General features: G+C 37.1%; 2 protein-coding genes across 24 annotated transcripts in view; one reads left to right on the top strand and one right to left on the bottom strand.

The window, feature by feature from the left end:
• FNBP1L (formin binding protein 1 like) overlaps positions 1–9483 on the top strand; it is a 53287-nt gene extending 43804 nt beyond the window's left edge. For 3 of the 6 annotated variants that reach the window (XM_015290720.4, XM_040705053.2, XM_040705056.2), the window contains exons 10-14: positions 3937–4046; positions 4329–4461; positions 4944–5038; positions 5521–5669; positions 6052–9483. In XM_015290720.4, the coding sequence (XP_015146206.1) occupies positions 3937–4046; positions 4329–4461; positions 4944–5038; positions 5521–5669; positions 6052–6230 (666 nt within the window). In that variant the 3' untranslated portion in view covers positions 6231–9483. Of the gene's footprint in view, positions 1–1969; positions 1985–3936; positions 4047–4328; positions 4462–4943; positions 5039–5520; positions 5670–6051 lie in introns of all 6 variants that reach the window. The other 3 variants (XM_040705055.2, XM_040705054.2, XM_040705057.1) reach the window with 2 other exon arrangements.
• BCAR3 (BCAR3 adaptor protein, NSP family member) overlaps positions 7020–19289 on the bottom strand; it is an 86715-nt gene continuing 74445 nt past the window's right edge. For all 18 annotated transcript variants that reach the window (XM_046944753.1, XM_040705050.2, XM_040705041.2 and 15 more), the window contains 8 exons: positions 18464–18906; positions 18026–18126; positions 16039–16676; positions 14049–14164; positions 12771–12942; positions 12513–12624; positions 11535–11744; positions 7020–10841 (listed from right to left, as the gene is read on the bottom strand). In XM_046944753.1, the coding sequence (XP_046800709.1) occupies positions 10654–10841; positions 11535–11744; positions 12513–12624; positions 12771–12942; positions 14049–14164; positions 16039–16676; positions 18026–18126; positions 18464–18906 (1980 nt within the window). In that variant the 3' untranslated portion in view covers positions 7020–10653. The remainder of the gene's footprint in view (positions 10842–11534; positions 11745–12512; positions 12625–12770; positions 12943–14048; positions 14165–16038; positions 16677–18025; positions 18127–18463; positions 18907–19289) is intronic.

The following is a 19289-nucleotide window of genomic DNA, read 5'->3' as shown; positions in this document are numbered from 1 at the left end:
TACTGTAACGTGGAGATCAAAGTACAATGTAGTATTGCAGTGAAGTTAATGATTTAGAGGCTCTCTTGCTATCATTCAGCAATGAGTTATACTTTAATCTGCTTTATTTAAATCATGTTGTGGCATCTTATATCAGGCCCCCAGATATTTTATATGTATTGATGAAGGGAAGCTTCTTTTATTTTCTGAATTACATTATAATCTATTTTGGCTGTGAAGATCGTATTCCTTCCTCACCTACTCAGTGAATAACCAAATTAAAGTTGCTGAAGTAGCAAAGATCTTGATTAACCCCCACCTTTTTGATTATTATTGGATATATCAGCTCCTCACAAACTGACACCTTATAACCTTAGTAGGTCTAGAATTTGTTACTGAAGCAAAAGATAGAACAGTATTCTGTAAGATTAATAAGGCTTGCTAATATCATCCAAATGTGGATTATCTCAATTGTCCCACAGTATCAAGTATTTTGAATTTTCAAAGTCTTCCAGATGAACATTTTGTTTTATGTAGTTTGAAAACCTTGCAAACATTTTAAGACATCACATATCGAATGTCTTTAAATGTGTACTGTAATTTTAATAGATTTTATGTCATCGACCAGTTTTATCTTTGTAATACTTTTTGTTCAGTTCTTAATAGTTCCTAATACAAAGTGCTGTTTTCCATGGTTTTGTCCCTGGAAAACTATGTCCAAGTAGCATTGACAGGCAGAACTTTCAAATGATATTTTAATTTGCTTTGAGATTTATCCATGAGCAAAGATCAGATAATAAGCATACCGGTTATGCTGTTTTTTATGCCCCAGATGTCATTTGAAGCACGAGAGATCACAAAACCAAGCTGCTCTCATTCTGTGCTCCATGCATTAGAATTTTTCCTGCCATCTGCTGTACAGAGAATGCAGTGTACAGTAGCTGAAGTTATCACTCTATACAAAACAAACAGGCTATGGAAAAAGTCTTAGGTATAGCCACGCCTCCCTTTTCAAAATCTTAACGTTTCCATTTACTTATGAGGTCTTTCCTCAGTGCTACTTGATACATAGATGGTTGTGTTGAGAGCAGTGATACGTAAACCTTATTTTGCATTTTCTTGGAAGGCTCTTTGTAGAGAGAAAATGTAGTTTATTCTGTAGCTATTTTACATCTTTGGACTTTGTTGAGGTTTCTACCATGTTATTATTTGTGAAGGATGTTAATTTTCTTTATTGCTAGAAATTCTAATCATCAACGGTCGTAAGAATCGCTAAGGGTCACATAAACACAGATATCTGTCTGTCTCCTAAGTTGCTTAGCCATTCTCTGGAAAGGCTTGTAAGAGGTCACGGAGAGCATCAGGAATGTTAAAGCAAAGCTATAACACCTCTGCTTTTTTTTATTTACTTCTTCCAGATTGAATAACTAAAACATTTTAGGGTAGGGATGCTGACCCAAATGTTTGTTTACAAAAAGTAAAATCATTACCTTGAAAAAGATCTTTGTTTATTGTAGCTTTCTGTGATAATAATGTGAAAATTACCTTTGTAAAGGTGATAGTAGTGGATTACTGTAAATAACAAATGATTTGCATATGGCTGATAAGTCCTTCATCATCATCAAATTCTGCTATTTTGTGCAGTGTTGGCTGTGTGCGTGTTTCTTCTCCCACAATAAAAGCTTGTTAAGTGTATTATTTGAATGCTCAGATCCAGAACTAGTTTAAAGAAGCCGTTTTATAATTTTCTAAGTTAAACTACCTATTCTCATCTACTGATTTTTTTAAATCGATCATGATTAATGCAGAAGTGCATTCCTGCTTATTGTCTTTTGCTGTTCTTGTGCTCGTAGTAAAATATATTTTTATAATTTAAAATATTAATACTTAATGCTTTAAAGATACATTTTTAGGCATTAATCATTTTTGTAACTGGTCGTTACATGTGAGTAATTTCCCGTTTCTTTCTGTTTTCAAATGAACTGTGCAGTGGTCGGTGAAGATGGTAAGCCCGTGTGCTGATCTGTCTGCTGTACTTCTGCTAAGATAGCATGAAAGTAATCTTCTGAAAGTGTTTCCATATCATAACTGCTTTAAGTCAGGCACTGGAATACATCTTCAGACTTTCCACTCTCATACACGATCATGTTCTTAATCATCCACATGCTTAATGTGAAACAATGAGACTTGTGATCTGTCTGCAATTTAATCTGTGATTTTGGAATTTTAAGGTTGACCAGCATTCATCAGTTGGTGATGACAGAAATACTTAGTGCTTTCTCTGTATCAGAAATGATTTTTAAAGCAGCATAAAATAAGTATACAAAAAGATTGCAAGACTTGTTCAAAAGAGGAATAGTGAATATTGTAAAACTCATGCACTTGAATTTAACCTGACATTTACAGTGGAGACAATCCTATATGTTTAGGAGTATTAGAAACCTTCTATATTAAATGAAAAAATTCCCCTTAATCAATATTGTAACTTTGCAGAGTAAGTCAGTAAAATTCACATGAATAACTGTGTTCCTCTGAATATTACTCACTGCTTTTAATTAACTGACCTGCAAGGAACAATGATACCAAGGACATGATTATCGTAATTATTATTATGCTTCTACGTGTGTAGAAGCACCTGAAAGCCTTTTTGTTTTCTCTTTGTTTCCTCTTGCTTTGTTTTTGAAACACCATACTTTGATTTCTCTCTTTTTTTTTAATGGTGTCATGTGTTTCCATCTTAAAAAGTAGAGAGATTAGGATTTTAGACGTGGAGAAGAACCAAGGAGTTGAGGGGCAAGAAGATGATTAAGATGGGGGGATCTAGAAACTTGGAATTGCATCTGAACCTAAGGTTGCCTGTGTCAAAATCTTGACAATAATGCTTATCAGGCTGCTGCTTGTCAAAAGAAATGCTGTCCAGCTCATTTTACATCTGTGGATGGTTTCTGTAAAGGCAAGTAGGTTTTCTTGACCTAAAGATGCTTGTAAGAAAGTAATGCAACTTCGTTATCAGTATGTGTACTGTATTTCCTTCTTAAAAAGCAGGATAGGTGTCTGTCACTCAAGGAGGAAAGTTGGCACATCAAATTCACGTGATAGGTTAAAATCTCCTCCCATGCTTTATTACATGCCAGTACTACCATACTATTTATAATCTTAGCACAAGCTTGCAATCAAACCTTTACAAATTTGGGCTCATAACAATACTTGGCCTTAAGTTTTTTGGGTTTTTTTTCAATTGTTTGAGAATGAGCAGGTTTTTTTCCCTACCGTGAAATGTTCTTTTTTATAATTAAGAAGGTTACTTCGAATATATGAGCAAGTTTTGTTTGATTGTATAAATTCTATGCTCTGTGAATTGGTTCTACTCTAGGTAAAAAGTGTCAGAACTCTGTAAGTCTAATTGAGATTCTTCTAATGTGTTTTCTAGCAAGATTGATGAACTTCTGAATGAGAACTATATTAATATTTTGGAACAAAGGTCTAAATGACAGTGTTCTTCTTTTGACAGCATCCAAGTAGCCACTGAAAACACAGTCCATGGAAAGATTAAATTATATACATGCTATTACTATATACGCATCTTACATTTTTCTTCTGACTGAAATAAATGCTCAGTAAGTAATGCTGGTTTTACTAAATCTGCACTGAGGCAGTGGCTAAAATAGGGAGTTTCATGGCTCAGTTTTTTAGACTAAATTAGTGTTTAGTCTGCAAATCATTAATTGCAACACCAAGCCAGCTGTTACAGGAGGTAGAAAGAACCTTGAATGAGTGACTACAGGATAGCACTAAAAACATGCATTAATTCTGTGGTGGTCTTTTGAAGAGCTGTGTATCAAGTAGAATTCTAAGAAGGTCCATCTTGCTTCCAGTGAACACCGTTCATGTTGTGGGTATGTCAGTTCAACTGTCTAGATGTGTGTGTTACTTGTGTAATAGTATCTATATTTTCAGGGCCCTGCACTGGAAGACTTCAGCCACCTTCCTCCAGAACAAAGACGCAAGAAACTTCAGCAGAGAATTGATGAACTCAACAGAGAACTACAGAAGGAAACTGACCAAAAGTGAGTGCATCATGATTCTCTTTGTCTGTTTCATTTCAAGTCCTATGCTTTAGCCAAAAACTTCAAAAATTAGGAGAGAATAAGCTATTCTAAGCTATTAAAAGCATTTTTAATCAATGATTTGCCATTGCCGCCTCCTGCTTCAGTATAGTATCTTTGCTTAGTATCTGTGAACTCTAATCATGGGCTGAGATTCCAAACACAAACATTATTTTTACTTTAAGGAACCAGAACAGGTATATATAATTTTTATAATTATTGTGGGGTTTTCTATGTTGTTAGAGATGCCCTCATCAAGATGAGAGATGTTTATGAAAAAAATCCCCAGATGGGTGATCCAAGCAGTTTACAGCCAAAATTAGCTGAGACAATGAGCAACATGGACCGTCTTCGGATGGAAATACACAAGAATGAGGTTAGAATCTCAAACAATTTCTTAGAAAATGTACATGAATGGTAATATTGTACTTTGCCTTATGGGTTACATATGTATCAGCCTTGATTAACTACTTGATTAAACCAAAATCTCCCAGTACAATTTTCAGGAATGGTGGGGTGCCCTATTTTCAGGAATGGTCTAGCTGGAATGCCAGTGTACGTTATTGTAGATACAAGATGTTGAGAAGAATTTATGAATGAATTATTCTGCAAGTCTTAGGTGGTTACAGATTTTTTTTTTTTGTTATGTAACACTAGTACGGAGTGTAGGCTAAGCAGAGAGAATTAGGTTCATGTTTCATATAAAATAATTTCAAGACTTCATAAGTGAGTACAGTCTCTCTGTAGCTATACACTGACAACTAAACAGTATGTAGTTAAGTGCATTTTTAAAATTGTAGTTACTGGTTTAGTATCAGCTTTCATCTCGATACCAATATTTGTCTTTTTTTCTTCAAGGCCTGGCTCTCTGAAGTTGAAGGAAAAGTAGCAGCCAGAACTGACAGGCGACACAGCAGTGATATCAACCACCTTGTAACACAGGGCAGAGAGAGGTCACTATTCTATCTCTGTTTTTGTATCTATGCTAGAATCAGTATATCTCTCTGATAGTTAATAGAAGGTAATATACGTTGTTCCTTATCCTCTGAAAGTTTATGTCCTTCCAAAGAATAATCTTACTAGTTCTAAGTTCTAGGGATCGCTTAGGTCACCATGGTAATGTAGAAAAACTGAGAGTTGAACTGTAACCCCTGCTCACAGTACCTTTTAATGATGTCTTCTTCCATTACATTACACTTCCATGTTTTTCATGTTTTGCAAAGACAGGTATGTGAGATTTCTTTGGTTTTGTAAGAGAATTTGATCCAAGCCTTTGTTGTTAGATCAAAACACTTTCAGAAGATCATTTCCCGAACTGTCAACACACCTTCCCAAAGAAGTATCCATGCTCTTGCACTTTCCTATGATGTATATATGTTCAGAGTTTGAGCTGAGAACTCTGAATAATCCTCATGCTGCAATCATTGCATTATAGCCCTGAAGGGAGTTACACGGATGATGCAAATCAGGAAGTCCGAGGCCCACCACAGCAGCACGCACATCCAAATGAGTTTGACGATGAGTTTGAAGATGATGATCCATTACCAGCTATAGGGCATTGCAAGGCAATATATCCTTTTGATGGTAAGGTTAACAACATATACTATGGTTGCTTGACTGAAAGATAATTTGACTATAGGTTATGGATGTTTTGCTGCAGAAAAGACAAGTAAAATAATGTAAAATACATTAACTTTTATGAGCAACTAGTTGCTTGTAAGAGCAGTGGAAATAAAATTAAGTTTAATTTATAAGCACTACTACTCTGCTGTTTTAACAGAAAAATTTGCACAGCTTTGGCAAATATTCAGCTATAGAGACTGGACTAGGTTTTTGTCTGTCTGAGCCTCTTTGACTGTATGTTTGCTTGCACAGATTTTTGATACTTCCTGTTTATATGTAATGTGGAAACTACATTCTGATAAAAAGACTTGAAATTCTGTCGTCTTTGCCTTCTTTTTCCCAGGTCATAATGAAGGCACTCTAGCAATGAAAGAAGGGGAAATTTTGTACATTATTGAGGAGGACAAAGGAGATGGGTGGACAAGAGCTCGAAGACAAAATGGAGAGGAAGGCTATGTACCAACATCTTATATAGATGTAACACTAGAGAAAAACAGCAAAGGTGCAGTAACCTATATCTAACAGTACATTGGTAACTTTCAAGTGTACGTTTTTCAAATGAAAATAGGGGAAAATAGTAAGTCAGGCAGGTTCATGGAAAGCAATAGAGTAACAGAAGTCAGGAATGGTCTATTGTTTGCAATGTGAATTTGCTGTAGCTTTTCTAGAGATAACAGCATTAAATTGGTCTATAATTCTGGTTCATGCTTTCTGCTTTGTTTCACTGATTACTATGTTCCTCCTCTACAAAGCACTAAATCCAATTCAGCTATAAAATGGAGAAAGACCAGGATTCCTGCTTGTTCTGTAGGATACTTAGTCTTTATAGCGAACTGAAAAATTACTTAAGTTTTGAAGACCTCTAAGATATACTGTTCACTTCCCTGACTTAAAACTATGTGCTTAAACGAGTGTTTTATCCTCTACTAATGGAATTCAGTTACTGAAAATTAATTTCCTTCCTTAGCAAATACTTGGCATCTTTCACTTCTTAAACAGGAAGTTCTTTTCTGAATCAAAAAGCTCAACAAAATTACTCAGGAAGAAACAGTATGATTAAAAAGGACAGAAGGTCCACTGACCTGCCTCTCCTTCCCTTTCTGTAGTTCTCGTGTAGAATATTGTGTATTGGACACAAGTGCATTGTTTTAACTATAGACACCTTGAACAAAAAGAAACCCAATGACAACAAAAGCCACATTTAATTAATTCTTGGTGTTTTACTCAATTTTTACCTCCATTTGCTCCTGAAAAGGGAATGATTTTAGTTTCTTAATCTGTGCCTGTAAGCTGTCTTTGAATTGTATCATGTTTAGTTTGAAATCAAGGTTTTTTTTTTTTTTTAAATTAATTCTGTTCCCCTCACTGTTACATCACTGAGGCTTGGAAACTGCATTGCACTACTTGATTTCATGTAGAAACTATTGCTTGTATTTCTAATGTGAATTTATGAGAGTAATACAAGGCTAGTGTATAGCCACTGAGAATGGCCTTTTAGAACTGAGCACGCTTCCCTGTCTTCTAAAGGCCTTCAGTAACTTTGTTCTTTTCTTTTTCCTCTTGGACTGCAGGTTCCTGAAGCGGGTTTCTGAGAAAATGGGCGAGATCTTGAAGGAGGTTACATGCAGCTGCTTGGGGCGGGGGGTGGGAGGGAGGTGTTAGACTGGGATGCCCATTGAACAGGGGGAAAAGCTAGTTGCATGAATGCATGCAGACATACATTTAGTCACTAACATTCTTAGCATTTCCATACGTAATTAAGGATGTATTACAAATTCTTGAATTTGTGCAGGAAAATAGCATTCCATTACCAGAGTGAAAAGGCAGCTCTTCCTAAAATTGTGTTATTTTCATTGTCATAGGTGGTCAGAGAGGCCCAAACTATATTTTAGCTTGTGCTACATTCTGGTTGGTTTGGTTATACTCTTTCCTACTCATTTTAAATGGCAGTCATTTAGAACCATGTCAGCTACCAGTCTGCCTGCACCACCTCCATGCTCGCCCTTAACCTCCTCTTGCATGCCTAGGACATTCAGGCATGTCTGCATAACACTTGTTTGACATCATTGCTTCTCTTATTTTGTAACAAATCATTCTCTTTAAATACCTTCAGTACTAGAGTTTCATCCAGTATCCATGTATGCTGCTATAACTTTTCCATTGCAACCACCATTACATTCCAGTTTTTAGCTTAACTGGTAAGAGACCGTAATGTATTTATGTTACGTTGATTCGGGGAAATGATACATCCCAGCTCTAACCTACAATGCAGTCAAGAGAAACTTCTAGACCTGTGGTCCATCTTCAGCACTTCAGTAACCTACTGTCAGCACTGAAAACCTGGAACACCACCAGAGAGATTCACCACTGCGAGCTAATGACTATTTTCAGAAGTCAACCACTTGCCATTCTACTGCTGCCTTAAACTATAGTGCCTAAATCTGTTGTTGCCAACACTACCACTTACAGTATCTCACAAAGGGCTTTGTGTCTCAGCTCTTTCCACAGTGCTGCAGCTGCTGAGGTAGACATGGTAGGTGTTTTGTAGAGCTCTACTTTACAGGATACATGGTGCATCATGAATTTTTTACATTGGGATGTGTATCTCTTAATTTGATTTTAATATTTTTAAAACTATTTTTATGGAAACTGTCTCTTAGTTTTTTGACTATGAAGTTCCAATTTTAATTAAATTACTGCAGTGCTAGTCCGTTTCTAGGTGATGCTTCATTGTATGGACCAGTTGAAATTTGAGTGATATTTCGTAATGATCTATGTGCACTTTTACTTGTAAACAATTGAAATTTGGATATGTTTATACATGTAAATATAGTTGTCTGCAGTGCCCCTGTTGCTTATGTTGTCTTGCCTCCCATTTGTGGTTCTATTAACACATCATATCTGATCTATTAGGGTGATAAGAATTAGATTAGAGATTTTGGGCGGGGGGGGATATTTGCATCAAACAAAGCTTGTCAACCCAGCCAACTGCTGTTTGGGAAATAATAATCAAAACATCCTGTTTTTCTGGGGTCTGAAGCAATATTTGAATGCAGAAGTGCTGGATTTTTTTTTTTTTAATTTCAGTGTTATTAGGAACTGTACTACCAGTAAAACTGAATTTGAGTGACTTGTGTGGAGGTTTATTCATTCTATACCACTATTACACAGCTTGACCTAGTGTATTATGGGGGCTATGAAATGCTAAAGTTTAGATTTTTGGAGCTTGTATACAGGGTTATTTATATTATAATGTGACAATACTCAATACTGACAAAACTATTTACGTAGGTTTTTTGTTTGTTTGTTTGTTTTAAATAGTAATTTTTTCATTTTAAAGCTAGAGGAAAGGAAGAAATGTGATCTGTGTATTTTCTGCTAAAGGGCCTGGTGATTTGCCTGGCTAACAGCCGTACAGGTCAGTAACAACACTTCCTGGGAAAGGACAAAATGTTCTTTTTACACTACTGTTTGTTTTTCTAAAACCAGGATTTGCTTCCATTGAAGGCAGGTTGCTTTCACTAGGGATAGTGCAACCTGTGGGAGGGTTATTAAGCATAGGAAAAAATACATCTGTCCTTGCATAGCTAGTTATAAATCACTTATTCTAAAATTCTGAATGTGAGTTGTCTAAAAGACTTGCCTTTTCCAGTAATTTTTAATCTTCTTTTTGTGCACATGTTGATTTCCTAAATGTTAAATGCTTTGTTTAAAGATAGTGTTCTCTGTTGAGAATATTTTCATGGAATAAAAAATCTTTTCATGGTTTAAAAAATTAGCTTCAACCTTTTTCTTAAGATTGATAGGGAGACTTGGCAGTGTGACAGCGTTAGCAGGAGCTCTGCTACCTCGTGGTATGGTTGTAGAACCTCTGCAGTGATTAAAGATAGATAGAGGGGAAGTGACTGCCACCATTCTGGTAGTGGTTGTTTTGTTTGTTTGCCTACTTACCCTATTCTGGTACTTTCAAATGCTGTAACATCTCACTCCCAAAACAGGCGTACTTACAATGAACAAATGCAACTCTGTAACTGCAGTTCTTGCCTAAGTATTTATGCAATTTCTGAGAATGCTTATACATCAAATCTTTACACGTACACGACAGGATAGTATTTGCTGCTGAAGCATTCTTTATATTAACATTATGCACTCTGATTATCTATGAAAAGTACTGATAAGTAACTCTTCATCCAAGAAAAAAAAAATGTAAAAACTGCTTATCATGATTCACTTCAGAATGTAAGTTTTAATATATACATACACCCGCCTTTACTCTTATATGAAATCATTTTAATTACCTAGGTTGTTTGTTCTTCCCATTTCATCATTCATTTCCTGGCAGTGTAGCTGTCCAACCTCCAGCAGAAGTTAAAGTGCTACACATGCTGTCTGGAGAAAAAAACTTTCAATTGTCCCAACACATACACAGCTAATTTTCTGCTTTCATAGGTAAAGTGAAATCTGAGCCTTCTGTTGCAGTCACAGATCATTTCTTCAATTATATAGTATGCAAATTATTTTGCATAAAGATATACTTTAATTCACAGTTCTGTACATAGTGTTTTATACCCAATTAAGGAGTATTATACAACTGTAACATAGTTAATCTATCACTTTATTTACATTATTTGCTTCATTTAAATATAATTATGATGTAAATGCCCCTATTCTTAGGCATTATCAAAATATTGTAACCTTAAGGAAATACAGAAAGCTGCAGTAGTACTTTACAGGGATGACCTACCTGTATAAAGAGATCATTAAACGATGTAGTGACACAGGACATAAATAATTTGTTGTAGAAGTCAGTAGTTTTAAAACAAGTGTGCATTGTGCAATTAGAAGTTCTAAACATCTTGTGAAATGCAAAAAGTATGTGCAGTATCAAATTACTGAAAGCAAGCTACGGTTATTTCAAGTATATCACTTAATAGTGTTTATAGTCTTAGATACTTAATTGTTCCACCTGCTTCACTGGAGGAGGTTCCAGTTTTCGGGAAAGTGCAGTTAAAATTTGGCTGAACTTCTCATATCTTTCATTCTGATTAACTTGTGCTCCTTTGCTGCCCCAGAGCAATCTCATTTGAAATTCTGTCTTGAAGATTTCACTCATCTCTTCATCTGGCTGGAAACCTAGTAAGTAAAAAGAATTGCAGTGTCACCATCAAGCAAGTGATGGGAGACTTGGAAGAACTGCCTTTTAAACTGCATTCCCTGCAAATAAGAGAAGCTTTAGTCTGCTCAGTTTCTTTTGCACAGTTATGTTAACAAGCCAGAGGAACAATGAAAAACTTCAATATTATATTCTAGTAGCACTAGAATGAGTATACTGGGATAAGCTATCCTTTGCTCAATTCCAATAGTCTAGAATTGTTATCCATATGTAACTGTCAGTACAGTGATTAGAAACGAATTACTGATGCATACTTGCTGCGTGTAGAACTACATTTCTTCCCCTCTCAACTCTTTCACTGTAGTCTTAAATTATAAAGGTCACATTACTAACATTCTGCTCCTTTCTAGCTGCAAGAAATCAAGATCTTTGTCTTGCCTCTTGGCCTCCTGGTAAAGAATCTTGCTATGGTAGACGGCAATTTATTTCCAAAAAAACCAGTGCAGATTTTAATTGTACAGGAAGCAGTGAGTTTTCCTGTACTTACATTCAGTTACCAAGTTTCTTGCAGGACCTTTGCTTCTATATCAGCTTCCATGAAAGCTAAGAATTTACTGTAGTGACTATTCTTTTCACTTAAGCAGAGATCTTATTCTTCAGACATAACCCACATATTCTGTTAATATGCAGTTTCTCCTGCAGGTGCTGCCTACCTTCCAGCATCCGTTGTGCAGTCAGGCTGTACATTTCTGCATTCTGGGCTATCTGACGAGCTGTGGTCAAGTGCTTGAACATTATTTCACAGCTTTGGTCACTGCTTTCCCACAGATCCATCCCTTCAAAAATGACAGCTTGTCGCTCCATCAAGGTAACAAGAGGCATGAGCAGTGGCAACGTTAGGTTCTGTGGAACACTGACCATCTCTGGAATAGAGAAGAACAAACCATATCAGACATTATGAAAATGTTAAGTATTGTAAATGCAGTATTCTCTTCTAAGTCAGAAACTGGCATTTATCTTACATGTTATAAAACTAGAACCTCACTTCTGATACATTCTTTCTTACCAGTTTCTAGTAAGTTGCTTGGCTTGGGGGAGAGGGCCAAAATAAGATAAACCACAGCAAGTACTGTGGGATTAAAAAGTTTTATATTTCCACCTGTTCTCTTAGCCACAGAAGTGTTCAGAGAAACATCCCTCCCCCTTGCACCCCTATGGAGATCAGAGCTGCTAAGAGCACCTGATGAAGTAATCAAAGGAATTCTGTGACTAACCCATTCTTTGTATTCCAGCATTCATCCTCTGATCCAGTGGGCAAAGCACACAGAAAACAAATAACTTTCCTTGTAGAAGGAGAGGGAGATTTTTATCCTGACTTTGAGGCAAGATTTTGCACAGTTATGCTCCTTGGTTTCTGCTCCACTGCATTTTCCACAAAGGAGGAGGAGGGGCTGAGCAGACAGTGTTAGATTCTGCAAGGATGCATGCACACAGTCACATATATACTCATGTTTTGCTTGCGCACTGTTTCCTTCTATGTCACTGTGTTTTACTGCTTTATGTAGCCATATTAGATATATGATACACAGCTGTCAAAACAGCAGCTTGTCTCCTTCCACAGGCAAGTGGCGGTGGCAGAGTTAAAAAGCTAAACCAAACAGCATCAAATCCATGCTCATTATTCCACTTACCTTGTCCTTCATGCAAAGCTTTGCTGAATGGCTTCAGCTGTTTTTCATACATGATGGCAGTCTGGGTATAATGATGTCTTAAAGAGGTCCAGGTTTGTTCTAACCTGCTGACCTGTTCAAATGAAATTAGAGGAATACACATTTTTTTACTCTAGCAAGTCACAGGAAAAACATGCAGCTACTTTATGAATTAGTTTAAATCAACCTACTAACAACTGCACATTTTGGAATGTAAAGAGAAAATTGATTTTTTTTCACCTGTGGCATTTCCAGCGCTTTCATAATGGCAGAAAATGCATACAAATCCCCCAGTGAGTCCTTCAGCTCCACTGCAACTTGGATGATCTTGTTTAATGTTGCAGCTCTGTCTTCCAGATTTCCTGTGCAACCTAAGATATCCACAGCTATTCCTATTGCCATGGTATTGTGCCTGCAAGTGAAACAATTCATATGACTATGGTTACTAATTATTAATACACTATGTTGTACATAAGTTCAGAGAAGATCAACTCAGATATATTTCAGTATCACTTGCTCTTTACAGCATCTGTGTATCAAGAGCTGCAATGGCATTATATAGAATATATGTTTTGTTTGTTTTTTGAGTTTATGTTCTAATACATTTTCTTCAATACTATTAATTAATGGGCAGCCAGTCCTGTGCTATTCCATTCAAGGAAGACAGAACCTGGGTAGTGCCCTGTCAGTATTGTAGAACGTTAGCTGGCAAGCCCACTCAATATCAGGCACACGGAGCATGACTGCCTGAACCAGCCAAATGAGTTGCTTTTCTCTTTTACTCCACTTGTGAATAGGACATGAGCTGTAATGCTTTATGGGATGTTAGCTGGCTGGCTGAATAACCCTAAAGTTTTGAACACAAAATTTTGCTTGTGCAATGAATGACCAAATGTTTTGTGGATAATAGCCCCAGTTCCCATTCATTGGGCTCCTTCTGCACTCAAATCTTGAGGCCTCCCCCCTAAATTTCAGCAACCAAACTAGTGAAATCTGAACCAGAGAAGCTAGATCAGGATAGAAGATCCTAATTACTCCCCCTTAACTTGGGCAGTTTTTACAGAAAGCTTTGCTGATAAAAAAAAAAAATAATTAAAAAACAAAACAAAACAACACACACACTCCATCTTTGCTAGGTCTTCTTTTGCTCTTTTCCCAATCTGCAAAAGGCAATTATCAGTTTTCTCTACCAACGAACCACTTACACGGTCAGCTAGAATATAGGTCCTCTGAACTTGGAATGATTAAAGGAACGATTAAAAGAGCTGAAGATTTTCAGCAACACTAGGATCCTGCTTTCCATAGCATCCACCTCCCAGTATTACAAGCAAAGAGTTGCCCTATGACCTTAAGGAATCTACTTTTGCAAAAAGAAATGATAAGCTATCTTCTGCACACACAAAGTCAAAAAATGTACAAGAAAGTATGCTTGTGAGGTGATGTTGAGTACAAAGTAACAATGCTCTGTCCTTTTCAGGACCATCTGCTTTGGAAATAAGGAGTAATAGGAACATTTACCTTTCAATTAGGTCCAGGCGCAATTGATGTCCATAAGGCAAAGTAATGAGTTCAAGACCAGAGTTCACTCCCATAATCCTCCTCATCTCTTCAGAAACTTCTAGTATCCTTGCCACCTGAAAAATGAAAAATTTGACCATGAATTTTTAAACTACTTAAAAAACCCACAAACTTTCCACATAGCAGCACTCTAGGTTAGTTCTAGGACATAAACAGGAGTGCACGACAATAGAATGCAGTAATGCAAGAACAACTCAACTCCTGCACAGCCACTGTCTCACACACACAAAAAAACTTTCTGCACAATGATACCATAATAAGAAAACATAAAAGGTGTGACCAAAATACTTTGTCAAACCATGTCCTCCACTTCCAGAAGGAGATCCATATGCAAGCTCCAAGAAATGTGCTTCCTTGACCTTATCAACATGGCACTGCTCTTTGGCCTCAAAGATTGCATTTGCTTAGCTTTCCTTCTTTCTAAAAGGAGAACATTGCTCAGAATGTTTTAGATTACACTACAGGGTTCTCATAAGGATTAACCAGTAAAAGGACTTTGGGGAGGACGCAGTGTTGAGTGCCTAATCAAATCAGTATGCGAAAACTGACACCCTCACTGATTTGCCCCTAGTTTTTAAGCACACACTATTAGCTAATGGTTAAAATTAGCAACAATTACAAGCACAACCAAATTAATATAATGTGAGGTTATCTGCTAGATTAAGGCCTATACATTGACATGTTTACAAACCAATCTGCCTCTAATACACATATCAGCAGTCTTTTTTGGTTATGAAAAGAAAAACAATCTGCCGTGCATCAAGCATCACTGGTGCAATATCAAGTACCACAGAGAAACTTTTTTCACTTCTGGAGAAGCAAGAGTGATACAAAGGCCCTGCATACATGCAGATCACAATTACTTCACAAAGATTCCTCTCCAACATGCAAGTGGTTGTGACTCACTCCACCACTTAATGAAGAGGTGGTGCTTCTACAAATGAAAGTTTCTATAGAACTGCAGATATTGTTATTTAAGAGGAAAACTTCTGATGCCACAAGAAGGCCTATGGTCTTCAGCCTTAACACAGATTGCAGTAAAAAGCATGTATTCTGGCCCAGATGGCATGCCAGTCTCATTGTATCGTAACAGTTTTTACCAGTTTAATAGTAACCAACAAGTTATCCATGAATGACCGTCACTGGCTCTCAACTCCACAAGATGAAGACAACAATACAGACTTCTCTGTGCATGCTACTAGCTACTGTTCCTGCTCCAATATACAAAAATCTGCATAATTAAGACTCCAGCCCCTCCTTAACTAATTGTACGCGTTCCCACACTACCAGCTATTTAGTCTCCTTGGCCCCACTCCCGAGTTCACAGGATTTAAAATAAAGAGGCTATCAGTGGAAGAATGCTTCAAAACACACCTCCCCAGGAAAGTATCCTAGAGAGCTGCTGTCTTGCTCTGAGTTAAAATACTTGCCCCTACACCAAGTTTTTCTTAGTCACCATGTCTCCATGAAACTTCACTTAGCAGCAGCCACCACTAAGCAAGAATCAGAGAACACACAGCAATGGATAGGAGATTAAAGAGATGTATGGAACACTGAGAATTTGAGTCTGAAGCCAAGGCTGAGGGGAGACATGTTTAGTTCAAAGGGATCTGGGACATTCTTGTTCTTCAAATAGGAGAGGAAAAAAAAAAGTCACCCGAAAATTCCTGCAAGTGAGTCAGTACATTTAATGTGCTAGCTGCAAATCTACCTGTTTTTCAAATCTAATCTTTGAAAAAAATAACTATGTTTGCACAATATATAGTGGAATATATATACATATATATACATATATATATATATATATATGTGTGTGTATATATATATATATCTATATATATGTGTGTGTGTATATATATATGTGTGTGTGTGTTTTTTTTTGTTTTTTTTTGTTTGTTTTTTTTTTTTGTTTTGTTTTGTTTTTTTTTACCTTGCAGTCCATTCTAAGAATATGCTGTGCAATAACCTTTGGGTTATTCTTGGTGAAAAGCTCCTTAATTTTTCTTAGCATTGATGTTTCCAAAGGCTTGTTTTCAGAAGGAAGTAGTTTGGATTCAAAATCATTTGGTTTAAAACTAGATGAAGTCTCAAAAAGAGGTGCAGAAAACACATTGTTTTCTTCAGCTGTCTCAGTTGAGACATCTAAAGGACCTGCAGAGTTCACTGTATGGTCATCATCCAGGATCAAATAACTTGTTTCAGAGTTCCTGAAACATTGCCTTCCCCTCTCCTTTTGCGTCAGATGCTCCACGTAGCTGTTTTTCTGGCATAGGTGTTCTGTTGCTGCAGAATCTCTGACAAGGCTTAGCTCACAGTAGTGCCCTTCTGAGCTATGGGAAGCCATAGGAGAATCTGTGGTCTTCAGCAGGGTTGCTTTGCTGGGTTTAGGTGGAGGCTTTGGATAGAGCTGGCTGTCTGATCCTCTGAGAGCTTCTCCTACTTGTGAATCATAAGTGACTTTCTGAACAACTGTGGGGCTTAAAGAAGGTTCACTGCCTGTTCTAAATGCAGGAGAGCTTGGGCAGGAGTCAGCATCTGCTTCAGGTAATCGAGATGAATGTCTTGAACCTGCAGGAGAACAAAAAGTAAAAATTTCTATTTTGTTGGTATGTTAATTTAGAAGGCCAAAACACACAATTCCTGGTGCCTGTATCCCAGGGTCTTTTCTTAATACTATTTCCTGAGGATATTATTGTCAGAACATGCAAATTATTCACTGATTAAATGTATATGAAGTTAAATTTTGAAGAATGAGCTACCCAACAAATTCAGTTCAACTGCTGAACCTCCCAAAATCCCAAGTAGACAGAACAGCTGCACTGTGTTATTCTGTGGGAATGCTGACAACAACTCCAGTCCCGGCTGCATACGTAGGCTGTAATGTCAGAGCTGGATAGTCTCCATGGCTTGGAATAGGAGGTTTCTTTGTAACCTGATCTATGCTACAAAAACAGAAACTTCCAGCCACACCACATAACAGATGAGTCATTTCTGAGAATGATAAGTTCGAGATGAAAGAAAAGCTTTCCAAAGTCAAGCCTGAGCACATAGTAAGGTATGGAAGGAATGAATTTCAGGGATCCTAACTTTTTTTTGCTGAATAGTAGCTGGTTTGAAGAGCTGGAGAAATGCATCCATACATTTCTGTGTTGAATATTTATGCCTCATCCCATATTCATTGCATATGCAAAACTCAATATCCAAAATGGGACTTAAACCTTTGTCAGACATTCCTTATCTGCAGTTCCCAGTGCATTTTCTGCTACCTACAAGCATAGTGTTTTTACTGCTCATTTCCAGTTGACTCTCAATTCATGTACGAGTCAACAAAACACACTAATCGCAGCCCATCACCACTCGTAAGTGCTATGATGTCAGAACCTGCTCAGAGGACAAAATGCACAGCAGTACTTTTCAGATTTATACCAGATTAAAGTTTCACAGTACCAAAGTGAAGATTTTCAGCCATAGGTTGGAATAAGATAATCAATTTAATTACAGATGGACAGAAACTTGTTTTCTAATTGTCTCTGTCCACCCCACTGTTAAACACAGAAGCACATTCTTTCTATCAAAATGCAGTCTCACCATACAGGTGCTTAGTATATTTTTTGTCTCGAGTAGTCTTCCCACAATGAGCAGTATAAATTTTAAGTTATCGTATTCAAAACAACTGGCAGCTTTGGAAGATGAGCACCTGAATTTGCCCAGATAACAACAGATGCATCACTGGGAACTAAAGAACCTATTCCAATGACTGTACTTAAAGTGCAAGCAGTATATTAATTCAGCTTATATAGTGGTAACTGTATATACAGTATTCAGAACACTGAGCAGTCTCACTTTTGTCTGAAGCATAACAGATAACTTAGGCACTCACTACTTCTATGTGTGAAATGTTTAATCACAAAACATACCTATCAGCAGATAGCTCTCCGACTGGTGAGTCTTAAGAGGGAATCTCTTGTCCAGAACGTGATCCAAACTAGCTGGCTGGCTACCGCTTTTTTCTTTGTTTCTAGGGTAGACAAAAACCCAAGCAAAAACATAAATATACTCTACAATCTTAACACACATACCCAGCTGAGAGAACATATTGTAACTAGGGCAAGGATCATTAGCTTTCTACTCAGGCAGCTCGTATGATTAAAAGATACTTCATATGCCAGCACAAGAGCAATGAAATGAGTTATAATACATGTGAACTTCCAACACTTAGGAGCGCATCTGAATATTGAGAGTTCATAATATAACACTGATCTGGACACTGCAATTAGTATCTGCTACCCCACACCCACAGCAGAGCTGATGGAGCTACCTCATTTCACCCTTCAAGGACAGTGAAATTAAAGTACCTCAAAAGATTTCCCCTAGGTACGCTCTGCTCCTGGGACTGCATGCTGGATATACCAAGACTCAGTCTTTTTGCAGCTTCAGTTTTTCCTTCAGGGATACTTTGCTCTTTCTGTCGGTCTGGAATTACGCCATACTTTTCTTCTAGACACCTGAGAGGCACAGTCCTGTTGATAGGCTGAAAAATAATTGCTCCACTCTGTTTTGATATTGGTGTGCGATTCCCAACATAGTATCTAACTAAGCCAGGGATACTGTCAAAACTTTCAAGTTCAAACTGATACTGAACACGGCAGTAGGCTTCGCTTAATCTTAGAATTGTTCTGTTGATTTTAAAATGCTGAGAGGTATTCTTCCACTGACAGGTAAGAACGAAGTTCCCAGGACAGGAAAGAGAATCCCTGATCAGAAAATCTCCATCCCTCTGAACTAGGTCTTCTGCTACCTGTAAGGAAAAAGATTACACAAAAAATTCTTTTAGAATCAGGGAGCAAATATTCAAATACCACCAAACAACAAAATACTCTTAAACATAGGACTTAATTTGGCTACCCTGACAGGACAGACAAAGTCAGAAAATATAAAGCAAAGCACAGAGCATGGTAGAAAAATTCTGTCTCCAATTGTAAAATTATGAGGTCATCCCACAGCAAAGATCTGGAGGGGCTTCTTGGAAAACACCCAGCAGCCAGAAGAATGTATACAATTTTGCATGAAGAAATTTCTTCTAGTTTGCTACTAGAAAGCAAAACATGAAAGAAAATCAATGACTCTATTTTACAGTTTAAAGCATCTGAATATACAATCACACAAACATTTAGAAATCAT

This window comes from Gallus gallus, chromosome 8, assembly GCF_016699485.2.
Source record: "Gallus gallus isolate bGalGal1 chromosome 8, bGalGal1.mat.broiler.GRCg7b, whole genome shotgun sequence".
NCBI classification, from domain to species: domain Eukaryota; kingdom Metazoa; phylum Chordata; class Aves; order Galliformes; family Phasianidae; genus Gallus; species Gallus gallus.
This window is presented reverse-complemented; position numbering and strand designations above follow the sequence as displayed.